This window comes from Hemicordylus capensis, chromosome 1, assembly GCF_027244095.1.
Source record: "Hemicordylus capensis ecotype Gifberg chromosome 1, rHemCap1.1.pri, whole genome shotgun sequence".
In the NCBI taxonomy this organism is placed as follows: Eukaryota; Metazoa; Chordata; class Lepidosauria; order Squamata; family Cordylidae; genus Hemicordylus; species Hemicordylus capensis.
The window spans coordinates 361,945,962-361,968,959 of record NC_069657.1 but is presented as its reverse complement, the minus strand read 5'-3'; the positions used below and the strand labels follow the sequence as shown (position 1 = coordinate 361,968,959).

Genomic DNA, 22,998 nt, shown 5'->3' with positions numbered 1-22,998 from the left:
AATGGCTGTGAGGCAGCTGACATAGGAAAAGCTTGCCAATCTAAGGGCAGTGCAATGCAAGCTGGGATAGCACCCATGGTCTTGCTGGGAGGCATGGACAGGGACATCTCTCTGGTTCAACTCAGCTACTTCCAAGATACATGACCGTCTGTAGCGCCAACTTCAACTTTCCTCCATATCTTAGGCCAAGGGAACCACAGGTTCTCCATTATGCATGAGCCCAGCCTGTGTCAGCCAGTGACTGGAAGCCAACGTGCGTTCCCAATCTTGCAGAGCCCTCCCGAAGCACAAGAGCACTTGGAAGTCTGTTGGCTCTTATGCAGTCTTGTGCGTGCTGGGGAAAGGGGGTAATCGCACATAGGCTCCTGTTGCACTCTGCAGTCCCTTGAAGCATGCACACTTCATTTAGTCAGGATGTCAGTCACAAAGAATTACTTTTTATATTGCCCTGCTTATCAGTGGTTTTATTTTTAAAAGTAGACCTTTTCTTTTCCCCTGTAATTTTTATTTTGCGGAAGAATATTAAATTATTCAGTGTTTGAAGGCTATAGCTGTTGCTGTGATTTCATATCTGCTTTCTTATCTACTACCTGTAGATGCCGCAAATGTTTTGGTTATTGGCACAGAAAACTCAGCAAAACAATATGATCCTGGGATGATTTTTTTCTTCAGGTAAATAAAGTTATTACAAAGATGCATGTGAACCTTTTTTTAAAAATAGTGATACAGATTAAAATAGAACTTGGGGCTTTGAAGGTCTTTATCCTGTGCATTCCATATAGACATGTTTGCGCCTTCTTTGCTGTACTACATTTGATGAAAAAGAAACTTTAACTTTTCTCCTCTTGTCTTTAACCAAAGATGGCAAATAGAGCAGTTACACATAATTTCACATGGGTTTTGTTTGTTTTTAAACTGTTCACTTTTCTTGAAGCCTCATAAAGGCACTGTCACTGTATTGAGTAAATTTATTTCAATATAATCAAGTAATTGCTCACTTTTAAAGGCAGACAGCTATTTGATTTTAAGAAATGTTTGATCAGTTGGCAGCCTTAGGATTGAGAGAGAACTATTTCTTGCCAAGTATTTCACATTTAAGAATGACGTATATGTGAAACTAACACCAATTCATAATTCTGTTAACACAGGGAAGGGTCTGTGGTGTTCTGGAACGTTGAAGAGAAAACGGTAGGTGGAAGGCAAGTTGTATATTGGGGGAAAGGAATGAGGATTAATAAAATATAAATTAGCTTCCTGATGTGAGAAAGGGCCCAAAGATGAGGCCTTGAGTGGAGGAGAAATCCATAGGTTGGCTCGGTGTGGAAGAGAACTTTTAAAGAGAAGCATACAATATCTCCATGAGCAGAGGAGAGTTTTCTGATCTCAAGGAGCTTCATCTGGCTTGGGGAATAAGCAGTGAGCAAACTATCATGAAGAAATACCTAAATGTCTTTTTTCTTGTGGCATATAGATTGGACCTATATTAGAGAACCTGCAGAGAGCTTTTAAAGGCCCATTGTTTCGTTGATATAGAAAATGGCTGTGGCTATAATTGAGTGGATGGGTTCAAAGAATCCAGGGCCCCCAGCTCCCGAGGGCCCCTCCGCTCCACCCCTCCCTATTTTCTTCATTATCTCCCTCACTCCGAGGGGCTGCTGGGGAGCGGGGCAAACGCAGGTCCCTTCTCCCCTAGCTACACCCCTGATATGAGTCTCTACCATTACATAGAATCAAAAAACAGAGCTGAATTTAAACATAGCTTCAAGAAATGTTACTAATCATATATCCTTCCTGCATTTTTAAATCTACTTCATAATATTAGTACCATTCTTTGCTGTCCAAATGGGAAGGGTATCCAAAGGGTATTCCTTGCTATCCAAATAGGAAGTTATTTGTGTGCCATAACTTCCCATGGATTCAAATTTTTGTATCCATTCTAATTTAAGTAATTTACAACGGTATTATGTGCTGCGGGTTAGGGTTAAGAATCAAATCAGGGCTCTCATTGTAAGGTAAATCATGGAGAAGAGATTGGGTGGAGTATATTATAGGTAATGACCATGTCAAAAGTACAGCCAGGCCTGGGAGGAATTATATACTACTCTGACATGCACTGGTTCCAAAACCAGTGTGTTTGCCAACATAGAGTAAATGTTGGGTCAGAAGACACGAGGGAAACTTAGTAAGAGGGACGGATGCATAGCCCTTCCCATATCTGCCAATCACCCTTGCAAATATCTGTCTTTCCTCCACACGTCTGATTCTGGTTTTGGAACCTATGCAGGGTGTGGGGGAGGAGCAGGGAACCAAATTAGGACTAGGACCAGGGAGACCCGAGTTCAAATCCCCGTTCAGCCATGATACTTGCTAGGTGACTCTGGGCCAGTCACTTCTCTCTCAGCCTAACCTGCTTCACAGGGTTGTTGTAAGGAAAAACTTATGTAGTAAACCGCTCTAGGCTCCTTGGTGGAAGAGTGGGATATTATTTTTTATTTTTTTTTAATTGCCCAAAGGCATTTGCAAGGGAGAATGTAGCAATGTGGAGGGGAGGATTAAGCACCCGCCTCCCCTTGCCCGCTCTTTTGTGTAAGAGCTCCCTACATTTATATATTTGCCTTATAGAGATTCCCTGCATCTTTCCTTGTGATAGGAACATAGGAAGCTACCATATACCGAGTCAGACCTTTGGTTGGTCTAGCGCAGTATTGTCTACACAGACTGGCAGCAGCTTCTCCAAGGTTGCAGGCAGGAATCTTTCTTAGCCCTATCTTGGAGATGCCAGAAACGGCATTTGGAACCTAGATACTCTTCCCAGAGTGACTCCATCCCCTGAGGGGAATATCTTACAGTGCTCACATCTAGTCTCCCATTCAAATGAAACCAGGGTGGACCCTGCTTAGCTAAGAGGACAAATAATGCTTGCTACCATAAGACCAGCTCTCCTCTTTTGTGTAGTTCCACTCTTGGTCTCTGTATTCTTGCAAACAGGCTGAAAGCAACATGACCAGTAACCTGAATTTGTCTAGGATGATCTCATTGTATTTACCAGCAAAGTTAATATGCAGGCTCTTCCCTAGGTGAAGAATATAATGCAGGTGCTGGAAAGGCATGAAATTCAACCTTATGAAGTTGCACTAATTCATTGGGAGAATGAAGAGATTAACTACAGGAGGGGAGAGTAAGTATCTATATGTAATGGGTTGCAGATAAAAGACCAGTGAGGACAAAAGCTAACATAAATTTGTTTTCTGAACTTATCAAACATCACCACTATCTGGCGAAGTCTCTTAGGCTTCCCATAACCTACTTGACAAAACTGCATGCATAATCCCTTTGTGAAATAAGACAGTATTGCTATTCCCATTTTACAGATTGGGAACAGACACATGAGGACCAAATCGCAAAAGAAACTTAGAGGCTCAGATCAAGGACCATTGCCTTGCGATATTGGTATATTCATTATTTTCAGATCTAGAAATATCATGAATACTAAAAATAATGAATATTGGTATATTCATTATTGTCATATATCTAGACTATTCCAGAACAATTGCAGTTTGCAGTCCCTCCATTTAACATGTAAATTTCTGTCTTCACTAAAATCTTTCCTAACACTTGACTTTCATCTCTGGTTTTAGGACCAAATTAGACAAGTCATTAAATACATTATCCCCTGCGTGTCTGCATTTCCTCTTTAAAATAGTAGCCCTGCTGGGTGGGTGAGGGGAGGATGGTATGGGTCTGTGGTGTGCTTGGAAGATACGTTGCATGTGAAAGATGAGGTAGCAAGTAACTTGCTTAGTAACTCTTCTTCTCACTTTCTCTTCTGTTGAAAAGCTTGTTTTGTTTTGGAAAAAACACTTGAAAAAGAAACTAAGCAAGTTCATTGTCTTTTCCTTAGTTGTGACAGGAGCTGAGCACATGACTTGATCAAGAAGCACTCCAGCTGCTTGCAGCACTCATTGTATTTTGATAGCACAGTAAGGGCTGTATGGCCAGTATCCTTCTCTAGTGGATTCGGACTAGGCATATTTTTATATTGCTTGTTACAGAGGGCAGTCGAAGCTTCACAGAGGAGAAATTCTGATAAATTCACAACTGGATACTGATGAAGTCACTCTAGAGAAGTTTGCCTTTTCAAACGCTCTTTGCCTTTCTGGTAAGTTTTATGCTGTATAGGGCTTTTAAGCAGTGTCCTGTGCATTTGTATCATAATTTGGGATAAGTAGAAGTGGTGGAAATGGCACATTCGTGTATTTGGCATATAGAGTCATTCCTTTCAAAATATTATCTACATGGGGAAATCTCACAAATGTGTCCTAAAGACAGGCTATACAAGCAATATTCCTGTATCATTAAACGAATCTACTTCTGCAGCAAAAAGTCTGAGAACAAAACTGAGATCTGAGTTGAGGTACACTGCAAAAGTACCACTGAAGAAGCTTGCATTGCAATACAAATTTTGGACAATTCAATCCTGATCTCTAGTTCTCTTCTTTTGCATGGATAGTAAAAAGGAAGAATAATCATTTTATTGCAAATAATATAGACTACATTATAAAAGTATTATACAGGCTTCATATTTTGCTTGGTTCTCTTATGATTTACTTAGGAACATAGGAAGCTGCCATATACTGAGTCAGACCATTGGTCTATCTAGTTCAGTATTGTCAACACAGACTGACAGTGGCTTCTCCAAGATTGCAGGCAGGAATCTCTCTCAGCCCTATTTTGGAGATGCCAGGGAGGGAACTTGGAACCTTCTTCTCCATCCCCCAAGGGGAATATCTTACAGTGCTCACACGTCATCTCCCATTCCTATACAACCAGGGTGGACTTTGCTTAGCTAAGGGGACAAGTCATGCTTGCTCCCACAAAACCAGCTCTCCTCTCCTTGTTGCAAGATTGAATTGCTTAAGCTAGAACTTTATTAAAAGTTAACTAATTAGTAACTCGGGGCTGAAACAATCATAATGCAAGAGATTCACAATTGGCTCAACCCCAATTTTTGTACTCAAAAGCAGGAAAGGGGGCATTTAACCCTCCCCGCACCCATGCCATTTCCCCATTCTAACTGAGCTACCCATCCTGCTCCTGAAGCTGCTATTAATCCAGCAGCAGAAGAAGAGCTTATCTGATGCTAACTTTAACTCTGAAACTAGGCAAATTAGGCAGACCATAAAACAGGGGTAGGCAGCCAGCTGCTGTTGGGGGCCCCATTGTGACTGGGGATGAAGAGAGTTGTAGTTCAACAACAGCTGAAGAACCAAAGTTGCCTACTCCTGCCATAAAACAATGGGGCAATAATAAACTGCCCTGGCTAGGGTGCACAGCAACAACTAAAATTCAATATTACCCAAACTCTCTCTCAAACATTGCTCATATTTATTTCGCTTCAATGTTTCACTAGATGGCAGCAACTATTATATTCATTTATTCATCAGAGGAAAAGGTCACAATTCTATAAAACTAGGGTGCTTACATATTCCAAATAGCAGGTGGTAGTATGATGCCTTCCAGTTAATTAGAAGAACAAGTAATAAATCCTGTTTCCAAGGGGATTTCTCACTGCTTTACCGGTTCGGGCCAAGCTCTTCCATTTCTGTCATGAGCTCCAAATACCTTGGACTTACTGGATTCTCTGAAAACACACTGCAGGTATGGAAAAGCTGGGTCAAAAATTGGCTCCTCTAACATCTTCCCACCTGCCAGTATTGGAGCATCCATCATTTTATGATGAATCTAGATTTCCAAGACCAGCAAGCTCAGAGGCTATCTAGGCTGCATGATCTTTATGACAAAGCTCAGCCTCTTTCTGATGCACAAATTAAGGACATGTTGAGCCAAGCAAAAGTAATCTAATTGCAAATACACCAAATTATGCACTTCACATCTAAGTGCACTGGCATTCAGCAAGCTTCTAGGCCCCCCATGAAATCTGAAAACTTAATCCTTCGGTTCCAAAATGAAAGGGCTTATCACTGGCATATATGAAATTTTGCAGATGGAATCCAATGACAATGTGGATGGTCTGAGGTTGACATGAGGAAAAATCTATGTTCAAGACATTCCACGAGAAAGCAAGAGAGAAATGGGTAGAGGGAGGAAACCATACAAATCCGCATCTTCTGTGATACTTGCAGTACTTTCACTTATCTTCAAACCCTGTTCTGGCACTGTGACTGATATCTGAAGTTTCTCTTAAGGATTTACTCCTAAGAACTTCCTAGATAGCTAAACACACTGTCGGAGAGGGGATTGGATGAACTGCATTAAACTCATGGTGCCACAGCATTTGGATTTTGACTTGCTGAAAAAGCTGCCACCTGAAAGCAGACTTAGAAAAGAACAGCGCCGTCTGAACACTTTTTATGAAGATTAGTACAACTTTATGGCATAAATCAATAAAAGCAGGCTTCCATTCCAACCACCATCTTTCCATAACTCACTTCGGAAAGATTTTCTTTGATAAACATGCTAGACGTCAAACTCTGAGCGTTAGATTTTTATTCGCTTGTATTTCCTGTTTCAGAACTCTGACATAAACGTGGTGTAGTGGCTAGAGTGCTGGACTAGGACCAGGGAGACCCGAGTTCAAATCCCCATTCAGCCATGAAACTAGCTGGGTGACTCTGGGCCAGTCACTTCTCTCTCAGCCTAACCTACTTCACAGGGTTGTTGTGAAAGAGAAACTCAAGTATGTAGTACACCGCTCTGGGCTCCTTGGAGGAAGAGCAGGATATAAATGTAATAATAATAATAATAATAATAATAATAATAATATTAATAAGGCAGTCTCTTTTTTGTTATTTAATTTTAGAAAGTTAAATGTAAAAATAAATATAAATAAATAAATAAATAAATAAATAAAAGTGTTTTGCAACACACACACAAACCCTGAAACCCTTGCAGTTACTTTAAAAAATAATTGAGAAATATTGTGTCTTGTCTATTTCAGCCCTCAGGAATGCATTTGTTTGTTACTTCCAAAGTCAAGCTAGCCTAATTATAGAATCTGTAGGATTTTTATTTTGTGATAACATTTTTTAAGTGTGGTGAACATAAATGATAATCCTTTATTTTTCTCTGGTGTAGTAAAACTGGCCATTTGGGAAGCATCATTGGATAACTTTGTAGAATCCATCCAGTCAATACCAGAGGTAATTGTTATTATTTTCCTTTGTCCATTTAAAAAAAAGTAGTAAGGTGCGGGAATTAACTACACAATAGTTGCATTTTCTTTTGCAAACACACAGGAGCCCACAACAAGTGGGAACAATGAGGGAATTTGTGCTTGTGTGCCAGGTAGGGGCTTAGACAAATTCATGGAGGACAGGTCTATCAACAGCTACTAGTTTGGTGGCTATAGGCCACCTCCAGCCTCAGAGGCAAGATGCCTCCAAATACCAGTTGCAGGGGAGCAATAGCAGGAGAGAGGGCATGCCCTCACCTTTGCCTGTGGGCTTCTCAAAGGCATCTGGTGGGTCACTCACTATGTGAAACAGGATGCTGGACTAGATAGGCTTTGGCCCTGATCCAGCAGGGCTGTTCTTATGTAACTTGTGTCCAAACTCTGATCAGAGGTGCATGGAGCATGTTGAACCTAACTAGCAAGTTGGTAACAGTTGGTATTGCCTCTCAAAAGCTCATACTGCCAGCATTTTTGTTTATGAGGAGCATGGTTTGGGCAGGCAGGGAGTGCATCAGGATAGCACTTTCCCCTTGTTGGAGCAATGCCTGTAACACTTGGTACAGTACCTGGAGCGATTCTGTTTTTCAGTGGTTAAAAAATCTCAATGTATGAGCTTTTGAGTTGCAAAGAATTGTTTTTGCAGGTGTCGCAATAATAAAAATAAAAGAAGATTTCAAATATGTTATGTGCCTTGTCTGGTGTTACCCTGACAAAACTGAGTACAGTACTGTTTAAGGAAAATGGGAGATGTAAGGAGAATAACGTGGAATATCCTGCTGGAGGCAACTAGGTAATGGCTGTGGTTTAAAAAAAAAAAGCTGTTAAGAACATAGGAAGCTGATGTTAATATTTATATACTGCTTTTAACATAATATTCACGAAGTATTTTACATAGCAAAATGAATGAGAACATTCATGTTTCCCAATGTGTCTCCCCCCACTCCCCCCCCCCCCCGCCAGTAGCACACTTAAACCTTCCCCTAGAAATTGCAGCACACTGCCCTTTCAGCCAGCCCCTCTCTCCTTCCTTTTTTTGTGGGGAGTGAGTAATATTTTATTTATGTTTAGGAGCCAGCTAGCTTCCTTATATACTATGAAGGATGTGCCCTTCTGATGCATTATGGAGTGAGTTGGCTCCAAAATTTAGAGACACCTCGCTTTGGGAGCTGGCTCATCCCTTTATGCAGAAAAGCGAGAGAGGAGACAAAGTCTCACAGTGCTGTGAAAACCTTTATTAGTCCAATGTGTGTTTTATGCAGCAGGAGGACTGTGCCTTTCCCAGTGCATTATGGGGCGAGTCAGCTCCAAAAGCTGGGTGTTTAAATGCCCGCTTTTGGAGCTGACTTATTACAGCACACCAGTTGGGGAACGCTGCGCTACACGAAAGGGGTTCACAGTAGGGATGTGCACGAACCTGTTCAGAGGCCCTTTTATGGGCCTCCAAACAGGTTCGAATGACCGGCGGTTAGGCCAGTTCGAAGGCAGGGGGGAATACCTTTAAGGGCGGGGGAAGGTGCTCTTACCCCTCCCGCCACGTTTCCCCCGCCAGCACTACATTTCAAAAGGGTCCGGCGGGGCTGCAGCGTACCTCCCTGCCACCCCGTTCCCTCATCGGACCGAAAGTGACATGAAGTACCCAGTGGTGTGTGTGCACATTGGGCGTGCGTGCATGCTGGAAACTTCCTGTCATTTCCGGTCCAATGAGGGAATGGGGCAGAAGGGAGGTACGCTGCTGCTCCACCAGACCCTTACAGCAAAAGTAGCGCTGGTGGGGGAAACGCGGCGGGAGGGGGTAAGAGCACCCTCCCCCACCCTTAAAGGTATCCTCCCGCCCTCTTTCAAACCAGCCCCCGCTGGTTCCATGCACATCCCTAGTTCATAGTCAAAAAAGAAACACAAAGGAAACACCAGCAACGGGGGGACTATGGTGGGTTAAATAAAGGCAATTGTTCTTCTCCTGCTAAGAGAACCATCACTTTAAAAGGTGCCCTTTGCCTTTTTTATTGCACCCCAGAAACTAATTAAGATTTCCTTTAAAAGAAGGAAACTTCCTCATTCCACCATTAAAATGTTTGCTTTGAACTGGAAAGGTACAATTTGCTGTTAAGTGATTTTGAGAAATAAATAATAGTTTGACATTAATACGGTATTAGTACAATAAACAAAGAAGCACCCACACAAGGAGGTCTCCTAGCTTAGCAGATGCTCAAATTGCTTAGTCCCTTGTGCTCTTGGTCTGCTTGTACAAGCATTGCTCTTGTGCAACAAGGATAGCAGATAACATTTTCTTGGTCCCTATAAGTTGCAAAGCTATCACAGTAGAAGTTGTGCCACAGATTGCACAAAGTGCACCTGTTCCATCAGCACAATACCATTCTGGAACACAGACTAATTATTTACTACTGTTGTTAGTTGCCTCTGTATTTCTAAATTCACTAGAAATAGTGAAGAGTAAGAAATATAGTTTGATAGTTTGTTTTTATATTTTTAGCTAAATACTTTTGACTCATTTTTATTATATGTGTTTTAATTTTTGTAAACCGCCTTGGGATTGTTTTTAATGAAAGGCGGTATATAAATCTAACAATAAATAAATTATGGATTAGAAACGAAGCCAAAAAAGTTGGGAGGAGCTGATCCCACAGGAAATCATGAATTTTAAGTCTGACGAGATTAGTAGGCCACAATAATTGAATATATTGTACAGAATATTTTATTGTTCTTCTGTGTTGTTATTAGTTCAACTTATTGCAAAGTATCCTGGCTCTTAATCATTACCACTAACTTTTTACAGAGACTTAAATCAAGAAGAAAGGTGAAACTCTCTCATGCTGATGTAATGCAGAAAATTGGGGAACTGTTTGCCTTAAGGTATCTTCATTAAAACAAGCACAAAAGAAAGATTTATTTGTTTATTTATCAATCAATCAAATTTGTACACCACCCCAAACTTTCATCTCTGGGCTTGAGACTTTAACAACCAAATTTTAATTTTGTGTGTTCCAACCAATATCGTGGCTTGCAGAACTGTTAGACACAGAGGCCCACATACTGTGCAGCATTGCCAATCCCAGAGAGAGGTGTGCTCGCTGCTTCCTAGCCACTCCGCAGGCTGCTGGCACTACTTCCAGTGGCGGGGCTGCTCCATGGCTAATAAGCAATGTGCCATCACACTTCCAGTGCAATGGAATCATCGCCATCGGAAGCAGTGCCAGTGGGCTGCATAGTGCTTCGGAAGCAGTGAATGCACCTCGCTCTTGGATCGGTGGCTCACTGTGCAGTATGGGTGCCCCTCTCTTCTTATTTCTCCCTCCCTCCCTCTTCTTTCTGGTTGGAAGCAAACTATGGTTTGCTCTTTTGTTCAGAGCAGAAAGTTATTGTTTGTGTTTACTCTGCAAACCAGAATTGGAAACTACAATTAAACTGTGGATAGATAAACTTTATTAGAGTCTTTGACCAGTGTAGAAGCAAGAAAAAGCAAAACACAGAGCCAGGCCCATACAACAATATAACTGTACAAGTATACAGTAGCATAGTAGATTATTCCAGTAGATTACTCATTAGATGCCATCATATATTCATTGCTATTACACAAAACCTAGCCACATTATGAGTAACATTGGCTTGATGGTCTGACAGGAGAAATAAAATAGATGCTTCATCTCCTTTGCCTGGTAGGTCCTTAATCAGGACTAAAATTAATGACACATGTGAGAATTAAACTGGTTTTCAACCCCAGTTGAGGCAAGCGCAAATGATAGTGTTCCAGTTCAGACAAACCTGAATTAATTTCAGTGCTGCTTAGTCAAAATTAACTAGTTGGTATATGACCAAGTGATGAATTATTTGGTGGTGTTATGTCTGAACCAGCCCTTTGATATTATTACATTCACTTGGAAGTAAAAGCATAACGACCCATAATTACTAATAATCTAGCTACCTTTCCTCAGGCACAACATAAATCTAATAATCTACCCTACTTTTCCTCAGGCACCACATAAATCTAAGTTCGGACTTGCTGATTACTCCAGATTTCTATTGGGATAGAGAACACCTTGAACAGCTTTATGATAAAACCTGTCAGCTTCTCAGTATTAATCGCAGAGTTAAGGTATGTCTTCAGCTCCAACCCCCCACCCCACCCTGTGATAACCAAGTCTGGAATTTAGAGGTTTGTTCACATACAGCTTCTGCTCAGGGAAGTTTTAACCTTGTCTTGTTTCTCTAATGTCTTATAGAATCATAGAATTTTAGAGCTCAAAGGGACCTTAGTGGTGGTCTTGTCCACCTCCTGCTCAGTGCAGGATTCTGCTACAGCATCCTTGTCAGATGGCCAACTAGCCTTTGTTTGAAAACCTAGTATAGGAGAAACACACACACCCCATTGTCCAAAGCAGATACAGTTAAGAAATTCCTCCATATGTGTAGCCTGAATCTGTAATTTCAATCCATTGGTTCTAGTGCTACCCTCGGGAGCAACAGAGAACAAGTTCACTCCTCCTCCTCCTCTGAGACTGCCCTTCAGATATATGAAGTTACTGCCATAATAAATAGCTTCCTGTAATCTTCTTTTTTCTGGGCTAAATACAGTGAGTTTACTAAATACAGTAAAACAATCCTTTTAATTTTTCATCATATAATTTAGTTCCCAGACCCACCATCCTTGGTGCCCTCCTCTGAACCTATTCCAGTTGATGAATGTTCTTAAAAAGCACTACCCAGAATGGCACAGTATTCCAGTTAACATGTGCACAGTGGTCAATAGAGTGGCATCCCAACCAGTGTTCCCTTTAACAGGGATTCCCAGATGTTGTTGACTACAATTCTCAGCATGCCCAGCTGCTGGGGTTGCTGGGAGTTGTAGTCAACAACATCTGGGAATCCCTGTTAGAGGGAACAGTGATCTCCATTCTAAGGGTTACCTTTCTTTTTAAAAAAAAGTTTTAAAAAGTGAAGTACTGTATTTACCTGAATCCAAGACTAATTTCCCCCCAAGTTCTTTGATGTTAGAAATTGAAGGGTCATCTTAAATTCAGAGTCCTCTTCCTTTTGGTTCAATACCGGTATAACTTTTATTTAACCTGTATTTTTAAGGGGATCATCTTAAATTCAGAATTGTCTTCTATTCGAGTAAATACAGTAACTTTGCCAGCCTGCTCAATTTAGGCCCTCCAGCTGTTTTTGGACTACAACTCCCATAATCCCCAGCCCACAGTGACCAATAGCCAGGAATGATGGGAGTTGTAGGCCAACATCTGCAGGAGGGCCGAAGTTGAGCAGTCCTGCTAGCCCAAGGCATCCAGACCAAGTTAGTCCTGACCAGGTCCCATTGAAATCAGTGGAACTGAAGTTAGTCCTGACTAACTTGTCTCATTCACTTCAGTGGTGCTTAATTATGACTAGCTAGTCTGGAAGCCACCTAATGGCGCAGCAGGGAAATGCTTGACTAACAAGCAGAAGGTTGCCGCTTCGAATCCCCACTGGTACTATATCGGGCAGCAGCAATATAGGAAGATGCTGAAAGGCATCATCTCATACTGCGTGGGAGGTGGCAATGGTAAACCCCTTCTGTATTCTACCAAAAGAAAACCACAGGGCTCTGTGAGCACCAGGAGTCGAAATCAACTTGACGGCACACTTTACCTTTAGTCTGGATGCTATCCTGTGTAAACATGGCCTGGCACAACAGCTAAGTCTGCCTAGGATTAAAAACTGAAGCTTTTACAAGATTATAGTGCTTTTCAGACATCACATGGAACCAGGATTAAATTGTTGTTCCATGTTATGTACCCTATTGCACATTTTCCACCCTTTGCAAGGGGAAAATGATTTTATTTCTGATCCTGGTTGAAAACGAGCCAGGATTCACGGTGACATCTGAATCTAGCAATTTTTGGCTTGTTTGTAGGATTCTACTAGGATCAGAAGTTGAACCCTTCATCTCTTCACATTGGGGGGTGGGGGGGGGAGTGGAGTGTGCAAGCCCAAAGCTCTGCAACATCACATGGAATCACAGTAAAAGCCTAGTGCTTACAATATTTCCTACAGGACTACTGAAATACAAAAATAGCCTTTATGTAAACTTGGAAAGCACCTGCTGAAGCAGAATTTGGTGGCCTGTCTTCTGCTAGGATCATGTGAATATTATCCCATACACCCGTGTTTATGTTGGCTTCTCAAACATTATGGGCACAACTTGTAGTCCTTGGCCTGGCTTCCTAGCCTTGTATGGCTTGAAGCCCAATCTACCTGAAAGATTGCATCCTTCCCTCTATCCCATTAGTTCCTACATTTAGCTTAATGTGTTCCCTTGATGGTGCTCTTCAAGCACCAACTTGAATTACCAAGAGCACATAGAAAGGCTTTCTTGGTAGAAGACCTGAAGCCTTGAATTTCATTTGTCCAGAGATCTGACAAAGCTTGAGTATTTTCTGGAAGTGTTAAAGTTCCTTTATATGTACCAATCTTTCAGTATGAATGAACAGGAGGTTCAAGGACATTGGCTTTGATCTAGTGTCGTGTGCATGTTTGAAAGATACTTCACTTGAAGGGGATTAGCCAATTCCCCCCAATCCTATCACTGTACCCTCTCTCCCCACCTTCACTGCAGCCTCCTGTGCTGAAACACACTGCATTCCAGAGGGCTCCCCTGCTCTCGTGAGCAGTTTTTCAGTGAATTGCTCTTAGTTCTATATTCCTGCAACATGAACTGGCTGTGTTTAACACACAGTTGAAGACTGATCTAAAGCCATGGACCAGGCTCAGACACTGCTTCAGCAACCTTAAAACTGTCTGGTTTGGGATTTAATGGGCACTGTACAGCCAGGGTCCACAGAACCCAGCTCTAGACAACAATGGGTATTCCTAGAAACAAAGTATTTGGTAGCTCAAATGACCTTACAAGGCACATGGTTGTAAATAATCCTCCAGAACCTTTTAAAACTGGACTGAAGTCACTAATTATATGAAATTTATTAAGAAAATAAGAGTTGCACACTGAATATGTAATTGGGGGGGAAATGGAACTAAAGAAAGGCACACAGTAATTCAAAAGAAAATACAAAAACATTAACCAACTAACTAAAACTAGTTTTACCTGAGTTCAGCAAGTAAGTGGGCCCCTGGCTGACAGAACATTAATTTCTGCAGCATCTCCATTTCTGGACACCAGCAGAAGATGGTGACTTGGCAACAAGTGACAAAATGGCTAGGCTCTTGGCCCCTAGTAATAGTGATTTAAGCAGGAGAAGGCTTTTCCACTCTGCCAGAGAGAGAGAGAGCTTTGGGATCCAGTAATAAGAGAGCCTGTATCTCTGATGCAGTACTGCTCTTGGAAGGATTTCCCTCCGAACTTAATGCCCCTCCTCCTTAATGGGTCTTAACTTGCATGTCTAAAGGGAAGTCTGGTTTGAGCTGGTTACCTATTGTGAAAAAGAGATTAAGACTCTACCTTGATGGCTCTTTCCCTTCAATAACAAAAGGCAAAAGAGATTGATTCAGTCATTGGCAAAAGGGAGGAATGTCCCCCATTCTGAGCACTTGGAATAGAGTGGAAGTATCAGGAATTATTGAGCCAAGATGGAGATGAGCAGTTGGTTACACATGCCCAGTTTGTTCAGCTTATTTCAAACCGCTCGTATTGTGTGTGTATTCTCTTAAATGTCTTTCCTTTTAAAATAAAAATAGTATAGTAATATTGTTAACGTCCTTTGATTTTTGACCCAATGTAGCACTGGTTTATTTTGAAAGTATTACTGTGTAGCTAGTAGTCTTCCATTTTCTTCCATTTTGTATAGAAATGTTATTCCTGTATATGGTAGATTTTGTTTACTCTTAGTGTTCTCATGTTTCATTGATTTTCCAATGAAAAAGCAAGCTTATTTTGCATACTCATTCCGTCTTCCACAGTATGTCTAGTCCTTCCTACTCAACCATTTCTTCTGTCTTTAAAAAATGGAATTTAACTTGTCATTGCAAGGATTTGTGACAGTATGATGTTGGTTACTGTTTCTGCTGATGGGTGTGGCTCCATGACTGCGTGCACACTGGCAAAACTGTACCAGTCTTGCACTAGTGAGTCTCTGTCACAGATGCCTGTTGGGCTGCTACTTGGTTTTTTAAAATAGAGCTTCCATGAGACTCCAGTAAGCCTACATTATAGTACTGTAGTCCAAACTTTCCTCCAGCACCCATATAAACAGCTGACTTAATCCCTAGAGGAATGTACAACATCCCTCTGGAGTGGATAAAACAAAGAGGTCAGTATTTATCCACTATCTTATGAACATTTTTTAAGGAACCTGAAGATGAATGATTCATGGAAGGACTCAGCCTTACCAGAATCAAATGCTCAGTGGTAGCTCATGCCCCCACTTCCTTGTAATTAGTGTTGGGGTCATTTTAACCCCATTGCACTGAATATGAAACTGAAATTAACATGTATCTGTGTGTTGCATTTTCAAAAAAAAAAAATCACAATTGTTCCAATTATTTTTTCCTGTACTGCCAAAGGGAAATAGTTATACAAGATTTTTAAATTATTTCTTTAATTTTTATTTTCTGTGCAGTGGGTATCCATGTTCAAGGCAACCTATCCAGGTTGGTGTACATTTAGCCCCTACACCAGATTACCAGTGAAGCATACCTTTTGTTCAGGCATGGGTTAAAAGTTAAATTCTAGTAACTGATACCTAATAGAAGTATTGGTTTTTATAACAAACACATAACTTACTCTAGTCCTGAGTAACTGGGCAAACCCCTGTTACTGTTAAAATACCCCTACTAACTGGGCAAAGAGGCACCTTTTTAATGTGGTGATGCTCTTTATTTCACAGGGGGAGAGCAACTGGCCCTATCCATCCCCAGCACAGTACTCCTCCAGTGACTGCTGCTGGTGTCAATCTTATGTTTCCTTTTAGATTGTGAGCCCTTTGGGGACAGGGAGCCATCTTATTTTATCTTATTTATTATTTCTCTGTGTAAACTGCTTTGGAAGCTTTTGTTGAAAAGCGGTATATAAATTATTGTTGTAGTTAGTGTGGTTTGTATCTCAAGTAGCACAAACAAAACAGCATTTGCTCAAGCAATTTTTCCTTCTCCTTCCTCTTTAGAGCAGAGCCATGGGCCACCTTAAAAGCTGCTCCTGGGAATTGGGGGAGCTTTGGGAATGGCATGATTAGTGGCACAGGAGGGCTGCCGTGGAGGGGAGATCCTTGGAAACTGCTTGGAAGCTCCACTCATGGATGTGCTTGTATCCCTTCCGGGAATTTTCTGCTCCCACTGTTCCCAAAAGTCCCCTGACCCCCCAGGAGAGGCTTTTTGGGAGGCTCAGGGAGCTGTTCAAGTGAGAAGAGGAAGCTCCTGTGCACAAGTCCAGTCAAGCTTGCAGTGCTTAGGATACAGCCCAGTGTTTTGTAAACTAGACTGGTCAACAGATCTAGCACTGAATCATCTCTCAGACTCCTAGAGAGTTTATTAAGCCCTTTTAGGTAATTCAGGCAATGTTCCATTTTTAGTTTAGAAAAAAGACTACTGAGGGGGGACATGATAGAGGTCTATGAAAGCATGCATGGTGTGGAGGAAGTTGATTTTAAAAAAAAAATTTCTCTCCCACAACACTAGAATCAGGGAGCATCCCATGAAACTGATTGCCAAGAAATTTAGAGCCAACAAAAAGAAATACTTTTTCACACAATGTATAATCAACCTATGGAATTCTTTGCCACAAGATGTGGTAACAGTCACCATCCTGGCTGGCTTTAAGAGGAGTTTAGATAAATTCATGAAGGACAGTGGCTGCTAGTCTGCGGACTATAGGCCACCTCCAGTCTCTGAGGCAAGATGCCTCTAAATACCAGTTGCAGGGGTGTAGCAGTAGGAGAGAAGGCATGACCTCAGCTTTTGCCTTTGGGCTTCTCAGAGGCATCTGGTGGGCCATGGTGTGAAACAGGATGTTGGACTAGATGGGCCTTGGGCCCAGCAGGGTTCTTATTATATTCTTAACAAATCGTTTACCCAGGCTCCTGTGATAAGTCCGTTCTTCTGTTACTGTAGGTGGTGAATGAAAAGCTTCAGCACTGCACAGAGCTGACAGACCTGATGCGAAATCACTTGAGTGAAAAACATGCCCTGCGCTTGGAGTGGATGATTGTGGTACTGATCACCATAGAGGTTAGTCTGCAACAATTTCCTTCAGTGCTGTGTCAGAAAAACATAATCACTGGTTTAATGATGAATGCCAAAAGTGTACTGGGGCATTTCTATACCACCCATCAAAGCCGTTTACAAGTAATATAAAAACATTACACTGTTTGGACTCTTGTTCTTCATCATGAGTACAATCTATATATCCTTTCCAAATATTATCCAGAATATGTTAGCAAGTTCCCTGAAGCATGTCTGATAATTCCATGTTATTAGGTATGCGACAGACCACTTTGGAGAAAAAATGTTGATAAGGTCTAGGAATAGAGTGCTATGTTACATAAGGAAACTCTGTTCATGTTTCTCTGCCTTCTTCCTCTTCTGCAGGAAAGGCAGATGGCCTTCTCACATTTCTCGGTGTCAGGTGGGGCTTCTGTCTTAGTCTCAGTGAAGCGGCTAACCAAGCTGTAGCTTGTTGCATAGCCCCTTGGGGTCAGTTGAAAACTGGCCGTGCAGTCTCAGCAAAGAGACACCTTGGTCATCACTTCCACATCTGTATGGTTCTTTGAGAATAGGCCTCAAAGAACAACATGGTGGCTCTGAAGCATCGTCAGAGTTGTAAGACTTCTCTTTTGGCACAAATTGCCTCTGCTGCTTCCTAAAGGGTCTCTGATGCAGCTGGAGCTGCGGAGACTCTTCCTGCTACAATGCAGAGTATATAAATCATCAAAAGCTTGATTCAGCTTGACCCCAAAGGGTGAAGCAACTCTTCTCGCCATAAGCTTAAGCATAGTCCATACAAAGCAAAAATAGACCAGTCCAGGAGTTGAGTCAGTTCAAGTCCAAAACTCCGATCCATGCTGGATGGCAATGTCACTACCAGTTTGGAAAAATTGTCTGTCAGCTATATTAGGCATGCCTCTAACAAAATGGGCACTGTCTGGATGCCTGTGGCACAGTTACTTATGACAGATTTATTTGTGTCTTGGGAAAAACCAGAAGGGAATGTCTCTTCCTTCTTTATTTAAAAGTTGCAGGTGCTTTTCTTTTGCAAATAATGAGAGTAGGAAAATTTCCCGGCATGAAGTGGAATGGGGTGGCGGTTCCTCTTTCTTAAGGCTCCCGGGCCCCACTCCCGAACTGTGCTCGAACCATGGTTCATGTACATCCCTATCGGATGTGCATCTCTGTTGGAGGGCTTGCTCAAGAAAAAGGCTTGCAAGGTTGACTTCTCTGTCCCAGATACTGTCAAATCTGCTTCAGTATTCATTCAGGATATTTCTCTTCTCTGCCTCAACACACTGTTTCAAGGCTAGTTAAAGGATTTTTCATTCTCTTCCCTCCTTCCAATTCAAAACAGAAGTCGAGTGACTTGGCAGAAGTCAATGCCACCTCTTCCTTGGTATTGTCACCAGTCTCCTTCCTTTACTGTGTATCTGGTGGAGCAAGGGAAGTGGGAAGATGCTCCTGCTATTTTCCTATAAATAACATTTAAAAATCTTGGAATACCTCCTTGTGTGTTGATCTCTGCATCCTGAGCAAATGGTCAGGTAGGAGACCTGTTCGGAAATTTAGGGGTCAAAACATTACTATAAGGAATAGTTTAGTATATGGTTGGCTTTCATTGCCAACAAAGAACGTGCAGTTTGAAAACTATTTAGTAGTAACATTATGTTTTGTTTTACAGGTCATGTTTGAGCTTGGCAGAGTGATTTTCTGAGAACTATAGTGAATGACAACTGTGAAGTATGGGTGACAAGACTGTGGAGACCATTCTAACAATTTTGTTTGGATTTCAGCTTTATTCTTCACACTTTGGGATAGTGCAGTAACTGTCACAATAAAATGCCCAGACTCTTGCTGCTTATGAAAAGTTTTAAGTCATTGATGTTAGGCTAAAGTTTAAATCAGTGGCTGTTGTGTCTAGGAAATCATGGTTTAGAATAAATCAGTTTTTGTTTAGGATATTTTAAATTCTTTTTTTTTTTTTAAAGAAGATTATGAGACTGGTTTACCAAGGGTGCATCCCACCTGGAGTTTCATCTGCTATGCTAAAGGGATTCCCAGTGACCCAGTACAATCTGTGCCAAATTCAAAGTTTGATCTTATGAAAATTGTGCCTCATTAAAGGGGTACACTTTGTGTGATCATGATCTTTAGAATCAAGTGAAGTTTTTCCTAGATTGTACACAGCAGGGGTGGATGTAGGTTGTACACAGGAAAATAGCATGCTGGGGTGAAGGGGAGGCTGGACCCTTCTCTCTGATATGTGTATGTATGAGTTCCTGAAACATTCAAGCATTCGCATTAACTCCCTCATCTTCAGCCTGAAGTAGCAAAACTCCAGGAAGAACATTTCTATATATTCTGTTGAGTGTATAAACTGATTCTCAGACTGAGCCAGAAGCAGGTTTTCTAACTGAACCCAGACCAAGAAGTGGTTCAAATGAGAACTAAATCTCTAAACTCATGTCCCATTAAAAAGTTCAAAATAAGTGCTTACTGAAGCCCAAGAGGTTCTTTTGAGGATGTTGAAAGGGAGGGAGAAAAACACCATCTCTGAGCCATGAGATATTCAAGAGACTATTCCCTAGGAAACTGTTGGATAAGGGAGATGAGAAGGTTCTGAGAGTCTCATTTTTCCTATACTTATCATCTTACCCTCAAGTACAAACTGCTTCTTTCAACAACAACAAAAAGCACAAAGACGTAGCTGCTTCACCTAGACTATGGACAAAAGTGGAATTACCAAAAACTTCAGTTCAAGTGATAAACAGAGTAGCTGACTCACACAGGAATTGGTCCTACTTGAATTATTTCTGATTAATTTAATAACAATTAAAGCAAGGATACAAGAATTCTCTTACTAGAAAAGACCAAGGTCAAGTAGTACATAAACTCATAGGTGGATATGAAAGCAATGACTATGTACTGTTTTGTCCCCAGCAAGCTGCCTCTGGGCATGGAGTTTGTGTGTAACCATTACAAGTAGTAGCTGAGAGAAGTGAAACATTGTTCTCTAGTCCTTTCCTACCCAAACTAATGAATACCATCTTAGCTGGTGGTTATGTATTACAGCTCCTCCTTTGATGTCTAAGGCCTAATATGAAAGGGGAACAAATTCTATCTGCCTTCAATAATTGTTCATTCTTCATGTTTTGTTCCAGGCAGAATGAAAAATTGAATTAGTTATAAAATTTCATACACTTCTCCCTCTACCTTTATATAATATACAGATACTTCCATAGTGCAAGTGTTTTCATTTGGAAACAAGATATTACAATAATTACATAGTCTTTTCTCATAGAAAGGTACCCTTTATCACTTTATATGTTTCATTTTTTGAGATAAGATGACCAGAACTCACAGTACTCCAAAGGGGACTGCTCCACAGATTTATATAATGGCATCATGCTTGTTGCAGTTCATTCTTAGAGATGAAAGAAATAAAAATGCATTAAACCAACTGCAATTGTGCTGTCTGACCTACTGTGGAACTGCATGTATAAGGCATGTTCAGGAATTAATATTCAAAGCAAAAGACATACCCACCCAAAACACCATTCCCATGGCAAGGTATCCCTGCTGCAATGTTTAAATAGAAACCCTATTCAAACATGCTGTACATGCATTCACATGTCTGTACATATATACATGCTTTTGTAATCTTCTATATATATAAATTTCTAAGGCATTCCTGTGGCTAATTCCGTGTGTGGCAGCTCTCGTGAGAGTTTGTAAGCAGACGCACCATGGTGATTGGGCAGTGGGGACTCCATATGTAGATAGGGAGGAGGAGTCTGTGATGGTTACGGTCAGTTGGAATGCAACTATTACTGGCTGGAAGATGTTCTTGATTGTAGAGGAGAGTAATCTATATATACAGTATATAAAAGGATAGTGGGCAGGGGTCTGCAAAGAGAGGGGTCGTGAGGGAGGAAAGAGGTTCTTCAGGAGAAGGAGGCTGCCACTGTGTGAATTAGATGAGGAAACAAGATGAACAAGATCTGTTAACTCAGGAAGGCGGGGGGGGGAGAGAAAAAGGGAGAGGAGGAGAAAGACAGAGGGGAAGAGCGAGTGGAGGAAAGAGACAAAGAAGGGAGGGGAAGAGAAAAAGCGAGGGACCGTGGGGTGGGAGAGAAAGGCGATGGACGGGCCTGAGCCTGTCAGTGGCCTGAGGGGAATGAGCTGGCATAGTGGTGCCTATTGGCAGCAAGGAAGGGCCCAGTGAACCACTGCTGCTGTTCGAGACTACCGAGGCCATTGGCGGAGGGAGGCAGGCAAGGGCTGGGTACAGGCCTCTCAGTGGCCTGAGGGGAATGAGCAGCCATGGTGGTGGCAGCAAGGAAGGGCCCAGTCAACCACTGCTGCTGCTGGGAGGAACAGGGTGAGGGAGGTCTCTGGGTATAGTGGGCTGCAGCTTGGCCAATAGGTGCCAGCAACGCTGCAGCTGCGACCAAGAGGGGTGAGGGGGTTGGAGAAGTGACCAAGAGGGGTGAGGGGGTTGGAAGCCACCAGGCTGGAGGAGGAGCGGGAGTATGGCTCAAGTGAAGGTGGAGAGATCTCTGAGGTGAGGGGGGCAATCAAATACTAGCGTGCAGATGCTCTGCGTGGGTTAAGCTAGTTCATTTTACTGAACCTGGGTATATGTCCCTCAAGTACATGGTACAGATAAAGTATACTACTGTACACTTGAGCATGTGTGAACTGTACATGTATATAGTTACACATGTGCTGAACATAACATGTGAATGGGCTATGAACAGTAGCAGCATCAAGTTAAGACTTCCCTGTCCCCACCACTGGCAATCAGTGCTGAGGCTATACCCTCTGTACTCTCAGAGGCTTTTCAGAGAGGCACAAAATAGCTTGGAAGGCTTTGTCTTATACAAATGTTAAACATGGCTACTTTTACATACATCTCATCACAAGGTTCTTGCTTCAGATGTATTAAGTGTATTTAGGTACAGTTGTCCTAATTCGGTGTGGTATTCCCATGAGCCACCGTTTAAGAGGAGAAAGTACATAATATGTAGAGGAACATTCGAAACTAGTTCTGGGACAGCAAGGGGGCTACAGCCTGTGATCAAGCTAGAGATGTGAACTTTTTGGAAACCTTGAAACCATGGGAAATGGTATGGTGGGATAGATTGAAATAGATAATTGTTACTTTCTTAAATTTAAGCTAATTTTTCTACTTTTAAATACAAAATGCATTTCAGTAACTCAGCAGTATAGCAAGCAGTGCAATTTTATGAAACAAAAGTATAGCTGCCTTAGTTTTATTCAAACAATAAAATATAGCAGGTAACATCCACAGCAAAACTCAACACAAGATTTCTTACCTCCCTTTCCTCTTCCCTGCCGCCTACTAAGCTTTTCCTGAGGGCACAGGTGGCTGCAGGGGAGTAGAATCCGCCTGCTTTCTGGGAATTCCTCCTTCAGCTACCCACACTGTTGCCTAGAGTCCCTCAGCCAGCCATGAGGCATGGCTTTCCAAGGAGCCCCACAGTGGAAGGGGTGGGGAAATGACTTGTTTGAACTAGTTCTAGGGAGGTAACAGCAAACCACCCCACAGGATAGCTAACCACATCTTCGTTCTTCCGAGCTGAGACAACAAGGAAAAACAAAATACTTAGGGAAAGCACCAACGTTTTATTGTT

At 41.8% G+C, this 22,998-nt stretch overlaps 1 protein-coding gene across 8 annotated transcripts in view; it reads left to right on the top strand.

The window, feature by feature from the left end:
* The window catches only part of RMND1 (required for meiotic nuclear division 1 homolog), a 33,869-nt gene extending 13,068 nt beyond the window's left edge, over positions 1 to 20,801 (top strand). For 5 of the 8 annotated variants that reach the window (XR_008315537.1, XR_008315536.1, XR_008315533.1 and 2 more), the window contains exons 5-14: positions 597 to 672; positions 1,149 to 1,188; positions 3,078 to 3,178; positions 4,053 to 4,159; positions 7,096 to 7,160; positions 9,987 to 10,063; positions 11,183 to 11,303; positions 17,246 to 17,362; positions 18,696 to 18,885; positions 19,023 to 19,488. Coding sequence is in view for 1 of the 8 variants with exons in the window: in XM_053292564.1 (XP_053148539.1) it covers positions 597 to 672; positions 1,149 to 1,188; positions 3,078 to 3,178; positions 4,053 to 4,159; positions 7,096 to 7,160; positions 9,987 to 10,063; positions 11,183 to 11,303; positions 17,246 to 17,362; positions 19,023 to 19,055 (737 nt within the window). In the remaining 7 variants the exon portion in view is untranslated. Of the gene's footprint in view, positions 1 to 596; positions 673 to 1,148; positions 1,189 to 3,077; positions 3,179 to 4,052; positions 4,160 to 7,095; positions 7,161 to 9,986; positions 10,064 to 11,182; positions 11,304 to 17,245; positions 17,363 to 18,695; positions 18,886 to 19,022 lie in introns of all 8 variants that reach the window. The other 3 variants (XR_008315538.1, XM_053292564.1, XR_008315539.1) reach the window with 3 other exon arrangements.
* Positions 20,802 to 22,998: the final 2,197 nt, after the last annotated feature.